Source organism: Poecilia formosa, unplaced genomic scaffold, assembly GCF_000485575.1.
Source record: "Poecilia formosa unplaced genomic scaffold, Poecilia_formosa-5.1.2 Scaffold29, whole genome shotgun sequence".
NCBI classification, from domain to species: Eukaryota; Metazoa; Chordata; class Actinopteri; order Cyprinodontiformes; family Poeciliidae; genus Poecilia; species Poecilia formosa.
Window position 1 is genome coordinate 155,821 of NW_006799968.1, and position 17,542 is coordinate 173,362.

General features: G+C 37.8%; 1 protein-coding gene across 3 annotated transcripts; it reads right to left on the reverse strand.

The window, feature by feature from the left end:
- Positions 1–667: 667 nt before the first annotated feature.
- On the reverse strand, positions 668–17,058 carry cln6a (CLN6 transmembrane ER protein a). Of its 3 annotated transcripts, none has more exons than XM_007548980.2 (7): positions 16,853–17,058; positions 12,906–13,026; positions 12,698–12,796; positions 9,695–9,883; positions 7,312–7,367; positions 4,757–4,879; positions 668–1,220 (listed from the first exon to the last, which is right to left on the reverse strand). In XM_007548980.2, exons 1-7 carry the CDS (start codon positions 16,891–16,893, stop codon positions 950–952), a joined length of 900 nt encoding a protein of 299 aa, XP_007549042.1. In that variant the 5' UTR covers positions 16,894–17,058; the 3' UTR covers positions 668–949. The 3 variants fall into 3 exon arrangements, with proteins under 3 accessions (XP_007549042.1, XP_007549044.1, XP_007549043.1); XM_007548982.2 differs by lacking the exon at positions 16,853–17,058 and adding an exon at positions 13,301–13,393; XM_007548981.2 differs by lacking the exon at positions 16,853–17,058 and adding an exon at positions 13,110–13,272.
- Positions 17,059–17,542: the final 484 nt, after the last annotated feature.

A 17,542-nucleotide genomic window follows, 5' to 3' on the forward strand; every position in this document is an offset into this window, starting at 1 on the left:
AAGATATGTCGCATTCTGCAGTGCATCATCTCTGAGAAACATCCAGATGCTGAATGTTACCAAATCCCTTCCGCCGACATCTGGTGCATCGAGTGAAAACAGAGCAGTGGAGGATATGAGAGCGCCACGTTAACATACGCAGCTTCCCAGTCAAACGCCAAGCACGGCGACTCCCCTCTGTGTTAACGCATTGTAAATGTTTGACCTAAAACAGATGGTGTGGAGGAAAGAGTCTCTTTTGACTCTTATTTTTAGGTTTTGCAGCAAAAACAATACAAAGCATGCATATTATTTTCCTTAAATGTGTCAGGAATCACTTTTGTTTCCACATTTGTAAGCCACAGAGAAGCAACCGTGTTTCCTCTGAGACGCTGAAAGATTTATATCGACTGGTTTAGTAAGAGAATAATAGGATCCTTTGAGGTGAGACTTTGTTTGTCTCACACTCTGGTTAATGCGACTGTTTTTCTGCAACATTTCAACATGTGCAAGATTTAGCATCTGAATACATTTGCTTGAAAATATGAGTCGACGTATTGTTCTCATGATGGTATGCATCATCAAAAAATGTCAGTAGCACATTAAAACATACGGTAGGCTTCAGGTCCGGATGAGACCAACTGGGATAATGAGCAACACAGATTAACGAGGAACGGGAACATACTCCTTTTTCTTTAGTGGGTAAATACTCTTTAACTTTAATAGACAACAATCCTCAAAACATTTAAAAATGCAAAAATCTTTAAAAAAAAAAAAAAAAAAGAACATTTTCTCCACACAAGTGTTTTTCTCGTATCCTAAAAATACCACAAAAAAGCCGGTGCTCAGCAGGTTTTTGGGGATTTGCCTGAATACTGTCTGGGTTATAGGTTTCACCTGCGCTTCAGAAATAATCGGTCACATCATAAAAACACCGATGGCTCTTATATTTAGACTTTGAACGTTCGATTCAGTGGCTCTCCCTTATGTGTAAGGTGTAGTAGGACCAGGGCTCTGGAACATAAAACAGTCCGGGGTATTTGTTGCGTAGCACCGGGTCGTCCCACAAATAGGCCACCCACAGGAACACGAGCAGCAGAGTAACGCTGAAGCTATAAAAGAGAAAGGAGCTGTTGCTGTCTGGGGCGAGGCCTTTACACTTCTGGAAAATCCTCACTGTGAACATGGCGAGGAAAGCAAGGAGGAACAGTCCAGTTATCTGACCCTCGGTGGCCAAGTACCTTTGGGACGAAAAAGAGAAAAACAGCAGGAGTTATTTTTGTTTCAGGCTATCAAATGGCTACATTTAATAAGTTAAATATAATTTGCAACAGCTAATAATTACAGGTACAGTCGTCATTAAACCAAAACAGATTTGGTGAACATGCACTCAAGAAAAAAGGGAGTTTAAATTGGATCCACTGGAAGGCTGCGGATTATTAGAAAAACAGACAATATTTTCTGCTTTGTGTTTATCGCAAACATGTGCTTTAGATTACGTTTACCAAAATTAAACAAAGGTTTAAAAAAAATTAACACAACAGGATTTTCATTAAAGATTAATCAAAGATGTGGTTATAGCTTGGATGGTGGTAATGAAGCAACCTGTAGCTGCATGGCAATAAGATATCATTTATAAGGACTTCCTAAGCAAATAGCATCACTGTGGAAAAGATTTTTGACACCAAACGAACAAAAAAAAAGTAAAAAAAAATAAATGATTTTACCCCAAAAACTTAAAAAATGCTAAAATGTTTTTTCCTAGCTGAGGAAAACAGTTGAGGTATCGTTTAGTTTTTTTGTTTTTTAACAACTGAGAGTAGCTGATGAGTATCACAGAGTATTAGGACCAAACTAAGAAAAGAAAAAAAAAATTACCAGAATAAAAGTTTAAAATGAAAAATAAGAAAATAAAAATGAGTACATAATACAACAATAAAGTTGTATGAGAATAAAGTCATAATATTACTGTATTGTACTATATGACTATTTTCAAATCATTACAACTTCATTTTTGTATTAATTACTTAATCTCATTTTTATTTTCTTATTTTTCATTTGTTAGACCAGAAGCAAAGTGCAAATCGAGAAGGAGAAAGATAAAATCATCTCTTTCATTACTCATAATAGACAAGCATGTTATCCCCTACTCCAGAGGAGTCTTTCTTTGCATAAAAAGGAGAATTACTATGCAAAGCATAATTTATGGTAAAGTCAGTGCTGTTCCAGTAGTCCTGGCCTTCATCTCACTCCTCCCTGGCAAACTTTAGTCTTGCCTGCGTGTTTTCCCATCGACAGCAAAGGTCTCATCCTTGCACACCTCCTACAAAACTTAAACCTCTGCAGTGTTTTTGGACACTCCTTTAATATCTTGCAATCTATTTTGAGGATGAACTGGCTTCGACAGCAAGACCTGGCTGGGCATGTTGGCTGTTTTTAATTAATATAGTTTGAAAGTTTCCTGATAAAAAGTTGTTGTTCTGATAGTCCTCCAAAACGATAAGAAATCTTTTTACTCGCATCAGCAAAGTGCACCAGCTACATTGTTCTATCTAAGCTGCAGAGCCCCACCATCGTTTTGTCAGCTTGTTGGTCTCCACCAACACGCCGCTTGTCTATCCTGAAAAGTCACATTCACCGAGTCCAGTTTGGCAGCAGCATCGCCGAGTGTCATCATTATGTGGACCCGACGTGAGCCACTGTGACAGGAACTATAAACATGTTTGTCACGGCGACTTTGGCAGATGTATGTTTCTCTGTCGCAACGTCACGACATGCAGTCATGACTCTTGGCAAGAGATGAAGTACGTTATAGAGAGCGAGGAGCACCAGATGAAAAAGCCAAGGGGCTGTTAGCCCGTTTCTGCTTCACACGACTGTCCCGAATCATCCCGAAAACATCAAATGGCTTTACGGTGAGTAAATATTCACATGCATATATGTGCTTGTTTGCAGCCGTAATTCTTTGATATTCTGTGTTGGTGTTTGCACTGTTTTGCTATGCATGTCACTGCAGTAGGAGGCCTTAAAAAAATTGAAACAGTCGAGCCATTTCTAATTTTATTAGTGCCGTTTGTTATTTGGCTTCTTTTCACAACGGAGTGAAAAAAAAAACAGATGTTATAACTGGACTCTGTGATGAAGAGAAATAGTGAGATGCCGGTAATGTTGGTGCTTTTTATGCAACATTTTAAATGTCCTTATGCAACATTTTGCCCCGTTGTGATGAAATCTGCTATAATTGTCTTCTTTTTGCTTCAAGATGATTTTCATTGGCATCAAGCACACACAAGGCATCATTTCCAACAACAACAGCAGCAGCATTTCCCTTTGTGAGTCAGTGTGCGTCTTCCTGGGGAAGTATGCTCTTTCAAGTATGTCTGAAGTGTGTTTAAGTGGGGTCTTTCTTGCAGGTTCTTTAATGAGACGGTCCAAGATAAACTTCATTTAATTAAAAGGCTAACCGAGGTACCAGCTCATTTCATTAAAGTATGATAGAAAAAGTCATTTATTGAAATATTTTTGATTTAACACACACATTATATATATGGCTTAAACATAAATAACAAATTTAAAATTCAGTCTCTCTAAAAATGAAACTATTACATAACCTCAATAGACAAAAAATTAATACAGAAATCTTACGTTAAGGTTATGCTATTGCCCATCAGTAGGAGAGTAAGTCAAAAGTCTTAGCTAAAGATACTGTCCAGACATATTCATTGAAAGTTGTGTGGAAGGAAAAAAAGCGAGAATATGTGCCCCAGCAAAGCCCATTCAGGAGTTTTGGGAAGATTCAAAAGTCACGTACTGCAGCTTTAGGAGCCACTCGACAGAAATGTATCCAAGTAATGGGCTGCTAGTGTCATATTTCTTGTGTTATGACACCCCTGGACCAGAAACATTTTATTGTCTAAGGAGAAAAACGATTGCCTGGTTGCTCAGAGGTCCAGAGTTCACTTGTCAGATCAAAGCAAAATTCATATTTCATTTGGAAATCAAGCCTCCAGAGTCTGCAGGAAGACTGAAGGGGCACAGAATCCAAGTTGCTTGAAGTCCAATGTGAGGTTTCCAAAGTCAGTTTTGCCTTGGGGGGGCTTATGTGTGCCACAGAGTTTTGTCAAGTCTGTTGTCAGTAGTGACATTTTTCAGAAAACTTTAGAACATTTCAAGCTTCCTACTGCTGAGTCATCTCACAGAGAGGCTGATTTTATTTTTAAGCCAGACTTGATACCTGCCGACTCGGGCTTAAGCTGTAGTACCTGCTTTAACGACAATGTGACTGACTAGCCAGCAAACTGGCCTGACCTTAACCTGAGAGAACCTATGGGGAATGGTCGAAGGGGAAAATGAAGGACAGCAGACTTAATGTTGATGAGCCGTAGGTTGCAACAGAGAAGCTACCTGGGATTCCTGAACACCTCAGCAGAACCACAGACTGGTCTGCTCCATGCCACAGTATGTTGATGCAGCACAACATGCAACTATGCACCGTACAGCACAAGGTCAGACATTCCCGGTTTAACTTTTTCATTGGTCCTATGGTTTGTCATTAGCTGTAAACCATAATTAACATAATGAAAAGTTTGAAATATGTCAGTCTGCATGTGATGAATCAATCTGATCTCATTTTAAGTTGAACTGATGACACACATTTAGTTTCCCGCGCACTTATAGATCATGTGGCTAATGAATCAATGTAAAAACAATTTGTTTTTAATTCATGCAATATTGTAGATTAAGTCTATACATTTAAAATGATTAAAAAAAGACTGACCAATAGTAGAGAGAGCTGGGTCCCAGTAACAGCCAACCAGAGAGAGGCATTTTCTCCTGATCTTCAGAGTCCGAGAAGCAGGCACTGAAGTAGATCAGCACAATGATGAAGAATGGAATATACCTGGAAAAAAGAAGCAGAACAAAATATATTTGTTCATCTTTATCTTTTCAGATTTGTTTTAGAAAGGGGTGATCTGGTTGGTAGTATTAATGTTATTTTATTCACATAAATTCACCAAATGAACCCATCAAAACCACTTCACTAGTCTGTCAAGGCCACAGCACAATTAGTGCAAAATAAAAATCATTTACCAAAACCAGACTGACTGAAGATGAACATCTCCCTTCATTAAATTAATTTTTTTTAAAATCAGCATTGAGTAAAACTTTTAAATTCTTCACTAAAAAGAAACATCGACACGAGTAATATCTAAACTCAATCAGCAGCAACATTCCTGAGCTGTAAATTAAACGGCAGGGAGAGCGGAGCTACACGACTTTAATTGCTGAAAATAAACCCAGCAGGCTTAAAAACAAATGACTGTATCAGCAGAACCTGCCCAGTCTTCATAAACCAATATCACATTAAAAATAAACAGAAATAAACTTCTTTTTTTTTTTTTGTCTTGAATGAATGTTTCTAAATTACTACTTTTGCAACTTTTGAACTTAAATCATCCCAACTACTCTTAAGCACAGGTGAAACATAGATTCACACTGATCACTGCTCTCTGAAACATCAAGGTCGGACATCTCTCCTGCTGAGAGGAAATTATGCAGCTCTTACAACAGTTACAAACCTGCCAAACCGACTCCCATCTATTCAAATATAATAAAAGGGATATTATATTCACACACCTTGGTTCACTTCTTGGAAGGCAGCCAGAGGCTTTTTTTCATATATGTTTTCCAATAACTTCTGTTAGGCTCGTAGTTGATATATTCAGTCCAAAAATTTCCTCCAATTGTGAGTAACGTGTAAAGGCCAAGGAGAAGGACTTCTAAAAAAATTTAAGATGATGGTTCTCAGAGTTTTTCTTCCTTTTTGTTCCCATCTTTGAAAAGTGTGACCTAATGTCAGTTAATTACTGAACTACTAAAGGTCAGCTTGAGGAGATATTCACAGTCCGTGTCATTAGAGTCCCGCTAATTCATTCATTATATAAAAAAGTGAATTTACATGCCACTCGGCGTTTTCGGCGATGACAGCCGGGTTTGTAATTAGCTAAGTGGATGAAGGTTGAGTCAGTCTGCAGTTAGATACCACGTTGGTAATGAAATGAAAGGATTATTATCCACAAGGACAAAAGGCTTGTGAATAATAAGCCACATTTTTACATTTATTTATTTATTTTTTTACGTGTCCTGCCTCTGCGTTCCAGGTGTACCATGTGAAAGAAGCTGGTGGCCTGCATGTGTCGAGGCGGTTTTGCTCTGAAAAGCGAACGGAATCTTAATTGTGTGATGGATCCCCGAGGCCAAACAGATATGGAGAAGGGAAGAAGAGCACAGGCCAGCCCCCCCATCCTGAGGCCAGAATCCCGTCACCCCCATAGCTAGGTAACCACACAATCCCACAGCAGCAGTGGGAACATAAAGTCCTGCAATGTTTTTGAATAATGTGCAGCATAGTGGGTGTAACATCCCGATCAATGGGCTGGAATTTAGTACTTTACTACGTCCTATGACCTTATTGAGTTACTTTTACTTTTTTTATTTATGTTTTTGGTTATTTCATATTAAATCCTTTCAAAATATGAGCTGATAAGGAAACTGTATCCCCATGCTTCAACAAGGGACTGAGCTAAGCTTTTACAGCAGCGGTCCTTGTAAGTAAAAAGTAGGTAAAACTTTATGTGTATAGCGCTTTTCACAGATAACATCACACTACATGTAGGAAAAGCACATCAAACCTGAATCACATCTTATTTCATAGCAGGGCTCAGATGTAAGTTTGGAACATCGTTAAGTTGTAAGTTTCAGATTCTGCTTCAACTATAAAAAGAAATTCAACTTATTTTAAGGTTGTTGTTGTTTTTGTTCCCCACCTATTTGACAAGAATTGTGTTGGTCACTCCTAACATTAATGGACTTTGTAGACCGGCACTTTTTTTTTTTTTTTGCTGAATTTCACACACAGAGAACTGGACACACCAGCAGAGATTATGACTGAATTTTGATGAGGCATAAAAAATGCCTTTGATAATAAATTCCTCCCTTTAATTTCTCCTCAGAACTAGGGCAAATGTAAATGCCACTGCCTACTTTGAGCTCGGTCAAGAGCCTTTGGAAATAACCTAATATATAAGTAATGGTGGCAAATCACAATAGCTTCTGCGATATGTTTGCTCATGAGCTAAAAGACAGCGAAATTGTTTAAAACATTCTCAGAATTTTAACTCTTGCTTGTTTATAAAACAAATTTATGATCTTGAATAAATTTGGTTTATTTAAGTAATGGGTAAAATAAATCATGACTCGCTGCTTTCAAGCTCATCCTGCGCCATTTCATTGCGTCTATAAATCATATGTGCAATTATCCCAAACACGTACCACATTAAGTGTCCCAGGTGCTCATCGTAAAAATACAGCAGCTCAAATGAATCGATCTGTAAAGAAAGGACAAAAACATTGGATCAGAGACAGGAACTCCTTCCAAAAACCCGCCAGTACTTTCAGCCAACCATGTGTTTCAGCTTTATGCAACACTGCCCCCTACTGATGCAGTATGCTTTATTTCAGAAACGCATTTAGAGACGGAACACAAAATGGGAGCAGAAACATATGAGCAAAAAAAAAAGTGTGGAGAAAGATAACAGATGCACACACTTTCAGACACAGCACAGGGGATTAATTAGGAGGACATCACGACTCGCACTTGGCCCTTCATGTTGTGATTTTTCACAAACTAAACCCGTGGGTACGGCAGACTGCATGAAACTAATGTATAATAGTTTTAATTTAAATGGAGGCGATCCAAGTATATCTGGAAACTTTTACAGCTCTTAATGGAGAACAAACAAACCATCACACGTTTAGGCAAATAATATAATATGTGTATAAAATAATACACATATTGCAGCAGGGTTATTGTTTTTTTTTTAATATAATTTGCCTCTGATTTGTTTTTCTTAATCGTCCAGCTTTTTAGTGACATAGATGTTTAAGATCACCAAAGAAATTCAACCTAAGTAAATAAAAATATTCAGCAATCTGATATTTACTTGTAAAAGAGGGGGGGAAAAGAGGAAGGGGTCACAATTTCATGTAGAGTCAAGCTGGTTTCTGTTGTTCGCAACCAGCTGTGTACAAAAATATCCTCTTACCATTTATCCCCCCTAACCTTTGGGTGGCCGAACAGCCATTTTATCTATAGTTCCAGCTGACATAACTAGCAGTAATTCCTAAAAGCACGCAATTATAAATGTTCCAGTGCTTTGACGCACTCATGCTATTCAGTAATGATGTGCTGCTGTACACTCAGTGACAGCATATTTGGTGAAAATGAGGGCATTAATGATTTACAAGCAGATTGCTATGTGTCTAGCGAAACAAACAAAAACCATTAAAAGTTGTAAAAGTTTCCAGATATACCTGGATCGCCTCCATTCAACTTAAGACTATTAAATATTTAGTTTCATGCAGTCTGCCGTACCAACACTAAGTGAAGCACCGGTCAGGTTTGTCTGACCAGAGTCGATATTATTGCCACAGAGTCTCGTCAGAAACTGAAGGTTTTTTATTTATCAAAAAGCTTATTCATGGAAGTCCCTTCAGTTTTTTTGTAATTTCACGATTTTGGAAATTCACGCAAAATTAATGTACCCCTGCATTTTTCATGCTAATTAATTGTGTGTTTATTGCAAATTTTCTGCAAAAACTGTAAGATAAACATTATGTTGAAGTGGCTGGTAACTCCCATCTTCTACTATGATGCCTCAGCCTCACCTGATGTCAAGTGCATGATTCATGTGGCGCATTGCAGTCACACTGCAAAAGTAGCACCAAAAAAAAAATCTGATTCTGACCGCATACAAATCACAAAGACAATCATAAAATCCAGGAGTGACTGTAATGAGTCAGAAGAAAATAGTTTCAGGTTTTCTTTTTATTTTGCTAGCAGAACACTCACGATTGAAATAATTTTTATCTGATTTAAAAATGACCTAAATAATTTTTGTCTCCGTATTTTACCTGCTCTGAAGCTCTTTGGTTACTCTTGGTTTTTTAAGTGCATTTTCATTTCATTTCAACCTAGATTTTCTCCACCAAGTTAAAAATTTCCCTTCTCCTGAGCTGTTATAAACCCAAGGAGACGTGGTTCAATAAAATTATGGCTCCTGGCGCTGCCTTGTGTTATTTCCAAGAATCTGTCGCCACCGAGATTGAAAAACCTACCAAGTAGGAGGCGTCATTATCAATCAAGCAGCTTGTTAGTGAGTCCATGGGAGTGCGCGCTTCAGTGCCAACTTTCATTTCTGATTGTTGTCAGAGCAACAGCGATGCTCTGAAGCCCAACATTCAGAAAACAGACCCAAACGGGAGTCCTGAATTAACTCACAGGTCACAGACTCCGATCGAGAGGAGTAATCGCATATCAAACTCATCATCTCCTGCCGTCAGACGGCTGTGGCGGGCTTGAGGGGAAACAAGCTCTTCCCTCCTGCGGCATAAACCTGCGTGAATCATAATTGATCTCCAGATGCACAGCGTGCTGGCGGACAGAGACGAACAAGCTTGTTTTATAATAAAGTCGCAGAAGGGGCGCAAACATTCTTTGGGAAAACAATAACGTTGAGCCGGGAGGAAAACCAGAGTCACTTTCCAGTTTCCAGTCACCAGCGCTAATGCCCACACCTGACGGGTAAAAACTCATAAATCATCGCAATAAATTTCGATGCCGGCGTGAACGTGATGGAGCTCGCGGGCGGCTTACCAGTGAAGCCGGTTTGAGGTCTTTGATGATTGGGTTTTCTCTGACTGACAGGTGCAGCTGGTAGCCGCTCAGGATGAGCCGGTGGTTGATGGAGTCTCCCACCAGGTGGATGCTGGCCCCCATGACAAACGTGATGATGCAGAGGTGGACGGCTGTGCGAGGAACGGGCCTGGGAGCGCGCTCCATCAGCTGCAGGGAGCAGAACCACCCACATGTCTTTATTTAATACCGGCTGTGTCAGAAATTAAAAAAAAAAAAAAAAAAAAGTTTCTTTTGGAGCTCCAATGTGGACGGTAGTGCTTCTGTGGGTTCCTTTCAGACAACCCTATGGTAATGTGATGCTTTTTCCCCTTGACTTTTCTACTGAAGGCAGCACTCCTTTATTTTTCCTGCTAAGCTCCACTGGCTTTTGTTCTTACTGTCAGCCGTCTGGTTCTTCCTTTGTTTCAAGCAAGCATCTGCCGTAAATGTAATGAATAATACATAGCAAGGAGGTTGCTTTTAGTTTAATAACGCCGTCTCTCAAGGAAACCTCCAGCCCAACAGTAAAAGCAAGTCAAATGCGAGCTTGGTTGCAGGTACTCTTCATTGTTTTCTATTCTATTCTCTTTGTTCTCCTGTTCTTTGTTTATGATACTGAGTAATTAAAACCCCATCTGCCTTCATAAGTCACTTTTTTTTTCTTTTTTAACTCTGCTCCAAGTGTCAGGGCGTGCAGAATAACAGCAATGCAAAAACAATCTCCTAATTAGCAGCAGTGATTTTTGTTCTAAAACACAGAGAAAAGAAAACACAGGGAGGATGTTTACAGCTCTTTGAGGCAGATAATCAAGTCCAGTCACCCAGAGTGCGCTCATCTTTGATATTTTTATAATATTAACAAAAAAATTATGTTGTTGTATTCCATATAAAAGAACAGAAGACAGTCACTATGTGTAAAGTCAGGGTAGGATGAAAAAGACTTCATAGTTTTACAGATTTATCCATTTTGATTCCATTTAATCTCTCTACAGTAAATAAGGGCCATATGGATATTTGATGTGTAATTTATTGCATTTTAGGTTAAAATTAAGTCAGTTATTCTATAATGCAGTACTGGATGTGGCGTAGCGCCTCTTCCAATAGAGGGCGATGTACCTGGCAACAACAAACAGAACCAGGTTAAGCAACAGCCTTGACGCCTTAATAACCTTGATGACAGCAATTAAACTCTCTAATATACCTCTGGCTTCAATTCATACAATAATTCTCAAATTATGTCATTAACTCCTCTAATAAATAGTCTATTTTTCACCAATTATTACTTTTAGCCATTCCCAAAACAACTGATAAACGTAAAACAACTGATAAACGTAAAACATACTGATCAGGTGCGTCAACAAAACTAACCTGCATGTTAAGAGTTCAGGACATCGCCACACTTCATTTTAGAGGGAAAACATCCTTTACTTTAGTGTTTATCTCTATGTTAAAATGTACTTATTTTAATCTCAGTATCTCACAAAAATATCCATGCAGACAGTTATTTACTAAACTCACATATTTGTTTAAAAAAAAAAGAAGAAGGCAAAGCAAACATAAAGTTAGGGCCAGAAACTATCTCATCTCAGCAGAGCTGGCAATGCAGTCCTCTGCTGCGCCTGCAGAGCAAAGATAAACCAGAGAAGCAGCAAATCCAGACAAAAAAAGTGCACAAATTTCTGGTCTCACCTTAAGTGAGTCTCAAAACAGGTCGCATACCACTAGCAGAGATAACAAACTGAACATGTTTGGGGGTTTTTTTGCTATTGATTGTAGCCCTGAATTTCTACATTAGTAAGTCATTTCTAACTTACTAATACCAACATTCAGTTGTTGTTCTCGTCTAGGCATTACGTTGATTTAGAGGTTATTGTTTGTTTTTCAGGGATGATGGAGGAATTGGTAGCAGTTGTTGCTTTGCAGCAGGAAGGTTAAATCACACTCTGGGGTCATTTTGCATGAATTTTACATGTTTTCCCAGTACATGTGTGGGTTCTCTCTGGATACTCTACCTTATTCCCACAGTCCTATAAACTTATGAGTCTTTTTTTTTTTTTTTTAGTCTTTCTAGATTGCCCATAGATGTGAGTGTGTGCAAAGTTGTCCTGTGTGTGTTTGTATTGCCCTGTGATCGACTCGCAACCTGTCTAGGGTGCACTCCACCTCTTACCTAATGAGCAACGCTGCATTGACAAGCTGTCCATGTTCGTGTCCAACTAAAACTAACATCCACCCATCCATCAGATGGATGGATGGATGGACTTCCTGCAATTGGGTTTCTGCAGGTTTCACCATCTCAAATACAAGACTTTTTAAGACCACTATGAATGGAATTTAAGTCATGTACCACAACAGAAATGAACTAAAGAAATCTGCAAATAAATAAATTGTATTGTTTGGCAACAGACGTGAGCCAATGGCTAAGACGATCATCATCCAGTCAACTGGTAATAAATTTGCACTTACCTTTGATGGACATAAAAAAGCTAGCTAGCTAGTTAGCAACAGTATATTAGCAGCTAGTTAGCAGTAGCCCCAACCACCTGGAGTCTCAGAATGCAATGAAGATGTCTGCAAGCGACTCAAAGTTTCAGTAAAATCGCACAAGAAAAAAAAACTACATGAAATGTGTAGTATCTAATATAATTTTAGATACATACATTTAAAGGCTTTTTAAGGGTGGGCAGATACCCTGTGTAATAAAATGTATTGATTAAAAAAAAAGAAGTATTTTGGAATTTTTTTTGTAAGTTGCAAGCATGCAAAGATCAGTCTTTGCTTAAGATAATAGTCATGCATTGACAAAACAAAAGCAAAAACAAAAATTATCATAGTTAAGCTTTAATTTGGAAAGCTGCAGAACATTGACAGAGATTATTCTGAATCCACTCTGAAGATAGATTAAAATTTCTTTGTGAATGTTAAATCAAACCTGCAAGAGCTGATTTATTATAATCAAAGAGCCATATGGCTAAGATTTACCTTGAGCAGCAGGAAAGGTGTGACGACATTGTAAATCATGTGGAAATAATCTCCAACACTTGGCTTGTTGAGAGGAAACCACTCCAGAGGAAGGACAATCTGGTGTACAAAACATGAGGAAACAATTTGCTTTTTATTCATCCCTAAACTTTGGATGCATCTGTCCAACCATGTCAATTACAAAGTAGGAGTTTAAGCATCTACATACCATGGCGATGGGTCTTCCAAAGTCAAGAATCCAGTTCTGTAGAGTCAGACAGAGCCAAAGGTCAAAGTGAAAAGGTTGCCTTTCCTTCTTTGGGGCATTTTCTTTGCAAACACCAGCAGTACTGTGAAAACACATTTCCAATAACAGTAAGTCATTCTAATAATAACCCCGGAAATTTCACATTCCGATGACATTCTGGATTACATTATACTGCTGCATATACTACTGCAATAATTCATATTAAGGGGTTGCCCTGATTGGGTTTTTACTGCTCTCTGGTTTTATGTGTAGTATCTTCAAGTAGTAGCATGAAGACTGGAGGAGCATAACTTCATAAACACAAAAAAAAAGTACAACAAACATGCACGTTTAATCATAAAGTTTAAATTAATGACCTCATATCAATCACTCAATCAGTTCTGTTTCTGCAGGCTTTAAGAACAACAGAGCTACTTCAGCTGTGGATTTGCTGACTGATGCAATTTACCATGTTTATTGTGAACAGCTGTGCAATTTCCTGAGGAGCCGTGGGAGGAAAAGCCTTAAGGTTTCTCTCCATCCAAATACAGAGTCGTGCCAAAATGGGTGAGTACAGACAAATGCACTACTGGCTAATCAATCCTGTCTGCAAGGACTTAAGCAATGTAAAAGAATCATAGCCTGCTTGTCAACACCAACAAAACTGAACAAGATTACCAATACAGTGCCATTTAATACTATTTCTTCTATTTCTGTCACACTATTTAAATAAAATTTGTCACATTAATTTAAAAAACGCCTTTAAATAATGATTTTATTATTAAAAAGGGAAAAATGGCACATGATCCTCCCAGTCCCATGAAAAAAGTAATTGCCTCAAGGCCTGTGGTAATGAGCAATAAATTAGTTAATTGCATGGTAAATTAAAATAATTTACCATTTTCATGATTTAATGCTTTTTTCTTTTCTCTCTTTCTACCAAAGACTGGGAGACAAAAGTCTTCTGCCTGGCGCTTTGGTCTCAACCACACCGTTTTTACAGAGACTTCATAATTCATTTTATTTGTTGTTTTGTTTATTTATTTTAGATATTTTAAAATGTCTTCCAGTTCCAGTGTTAAATGTTCATTAGAATTTAAAGTTTATTAATCTTTGAGAATGTCTTACTATTCCATCACAATTGTACTACTTGAAAAGAGTCTAGAAAAAAAATCATTTATTGCAACAACTTCTGGGACAATTTATCATCCAGCGAATTTGTTATGACAGGCCTAATTGCCTCCCTTGTTACATCTCAAATTTACTGTGATTGAACTCTTTTTTTTTTTTAATATGAATGAAATTTCACTTAATTACCAACATTACCTTTCAAAACACATTATTTGAGTAGAATTTGTCTGAACATGAACTAAGATGAAACATCTCAACAAGCAGCAAATAGATGCCCAATCTAAAACAAAAAGATCCAGAACAGAAAAGAAACAAACTTATTAACACCTAGAAAAGCTTTGCGTTCAGACTCTAATCTGATGCTATAACACAACCATAAGCAGGGCATCCATATTAGAAAACCCTCCAAGATGTTTGATTTGATTTTAATCAATTCTGCAAAGAATAATGAGCCAAATTGCCCTCATGGTGTTATAAAAACTCCCAGTTATCCAAAAACATTTTGCTGTTGCTGCCGAAGATGAAAAATACTTTTCACATAGAGGTAGCTTGATCTGGTTAACATTTTAAAAATAAATAAAATAGTCAGACATTTAAAAACTGTACCGTATATTCACTTAGGCGGCAGCAACGCCGCTTTCTGATCCGCTGTAGAAACGCAGATGGCGATAATGAAATTCTGGTGATGGCGCACTTTGCTCACAGAATCCTGTCAGATCTCTGAGATCTAAAATACATCTCGATTTAAAGTGTGTGTGTGTGTGTGTGATGTCTGCACCCTTGATCATTTTGAATTTCGCCTAAAGAATCAAATCTGAATCTGTCCTCAATCTGTTTACACCTGTATTCTGTGTTATGATGGGAAATGTGGACGAACTCTGAAGATGTTGAGCTTCTCTGTGAGTAAACGCTCCGTCTGTGCACTTATTGGTTATGTTTGACAGCGTGACAGAGGGCTGCTGACTGATCACTGGTTTAACCCAACAGCTGCTTTAGTGTTCATAGTTGGTGCAACGGGATATTGAAGAGAATCTGCTAAATTTATTTCCAGCAGGTGGTGATCACTTGACCCGTCAGCAAGATTCCAGTTTGGTTCCCACCTAGGAATATATAGAAAATTGTTGAAAAGGAAAAGGAAAGGATGGGATCTAATTTTTAAAATCAACTGAATAGAGTTCAGGGGAGTTTGAGCTGAAACTGCTCACACAGAGAACAACTATACATACAAATATGATTTTACTGTTTTCAAAAATAAAAAACGAACAGTGTGACTAAATAAATTAAATTTCCTATTATGCATTTATATCTGTTGTTTCTGTACGGAGGGTTGAAACTGTGAGTTGCCACAAAAACAAACCACTTATCTGCATTTATAGAGCTGAAAACAAACAAACATGTTTCTCACATCTTAGATTAATTGTCATCACACTTGTGAGACATGAGCTCAAATACTGCTATATTTTTAGTTCAACAGAACAAAGGGCACTAGATCACAACTTGGATTTCTGTAAATAGACCTGTGCCAATTAATGAGAAACACAAACTTAATGAAACTACGTAACCTAACCACAAAGAAGATTTCAAATTTTATCTCATTGGTGCCTAAACTTGCTGCCGTTACAGCCAAAATCAAAGAGTTGAAGGCTATAGAACTTTTGCCACTCAAGCCGGCTTTGAATAAAGATCGCTGGATTCTAAACTTGTGGTCAGGGGGGTTGAACAAAACCCTTCACAGGGCGTGAATTGGCCTCCGGCAGTACTTTGAACACCTCGCTCTAACCGCTTCACTTGTGGTAGCGCTGCTTCTGCTTTGAGGAGTTTCCCTGACAAGTTGTGTCGCTTCACAGTTTCATGGCTGCTACCAAGTCCAGGCTGCATTTAATTACAGCTTATATACTGCATTACTGATAAGAAAGTAACTCCACAATGATACTTTTATTTGTCAAAATCACAAATGTTTACAAAAAATAATTATAGTTTAAGTAATTTTACTGTCTTGCATTGGATTTATTCAATGTGTAAATTATACAAACATTTCAGTCAGCTCTATGCCAGCTAACTTTTTAAAGATCTTCAAAATGATTGTGTATGTTTGTATACAAATGGATTTGGACTAGATTTAAATAGCATTGATTGATTTTATCTGAATTTGTTCCTAATTGTATTCTGTACATTTAGATATAAGTTAGATCCCTTTTTCTTGAGCTGACATTTGAGTCGATAAGTGGACATATAAATTGTCTTGTTTTTCACGCTGAAGCTGCAACTGAATCTGGGCATTTTGTTTTTTTAAAATCCATATCGGATTTCAGAAACTCACGTTTTTATATAGTGCTTCAAACGTATTGCTTTGTAGCTTAACAGCAGTTCTATATGGAACAGACTGGAGGTTAAAGGTTAAGCTTGGACGGTTAATAAAACCGAAGTAACAACAGTAAAGCCCCTTGATTCGTGATGTTTGTTTGTGAGGTTTTTCAATGAGGGTGACTTGAAGGCAATAAAAAAAATCAACTGGATCATTTTAGAAGTATTTATACATGGATATTCTAGTTTCCGAGGTGGACTTGACTGTACCATGCCATAAAACATGGAGTAAATGAGCAACCATTTTTGTCCAAGATTCAGAACCCAGGGTCGCGCGACTGCACATCGCACCGGTGTGGGAAAAGTCTTAATGGGGTAACACAACTCAACACAACACCATGGACTTTCAGTTGAACTATGTAATACAGATTGATGTGTCTCAAAAGTCAGTAAATTTCGATAAAGCAAACCACAACACCACAGACGGTCCAAACCTGTGTGGGTCGCTGCCTCGACGCTTTCGTACATTCTCCATTGCCAGTTCCGTCTATTCTGCCCCTCTTTATGTACTGAATCATAAAACAAACCGATGTCCAAACGGCAAGAGCTTAACGGGTCTTAAATTCATTGAAACTCTGATGGCCGAGCTTTCACTTCCTTGTTTTCCTTTTGGCTCCGCCCATTCGCTATGGCAATCCTCCAATCAGAATGTAGAACACGATAGAAGCGGCGAAATAAGATGATGAACGCAGCGTTAGCCAATGAGCAGGCAAAACAAAAAAACTTCATGTAAATTGAAAAAATGTATTGAACAAATAATTAATAAATAAATTGGCGTTATATAGTTATACAGATAAAGTAATACCAATAACAGAACTCGTCTGGTTCCCACTTCTAATAGTACGGAGCCCTCCAAAAAAGCTCAGCTTTCAAAAAAAAAGGAGGATTTGAGAAAAATATTCCACTCCACTAGGTATGAAATTCTCAACATTTTTTTTGTTAAAATCTAAATAAAAGCAGAAACATTTTATTGTTATTACTTCTTTTGTATATATTTTTAATTATCTTTTGTGAGATTTCTCAAGAATTCAAGACACTTCTAACTTGAATTAATAATTTTGGCTTTAACTGTAAATTCTTGTCTCCACTACAGGAGGAAACAAAAATAAAAACAAATTTTGCAG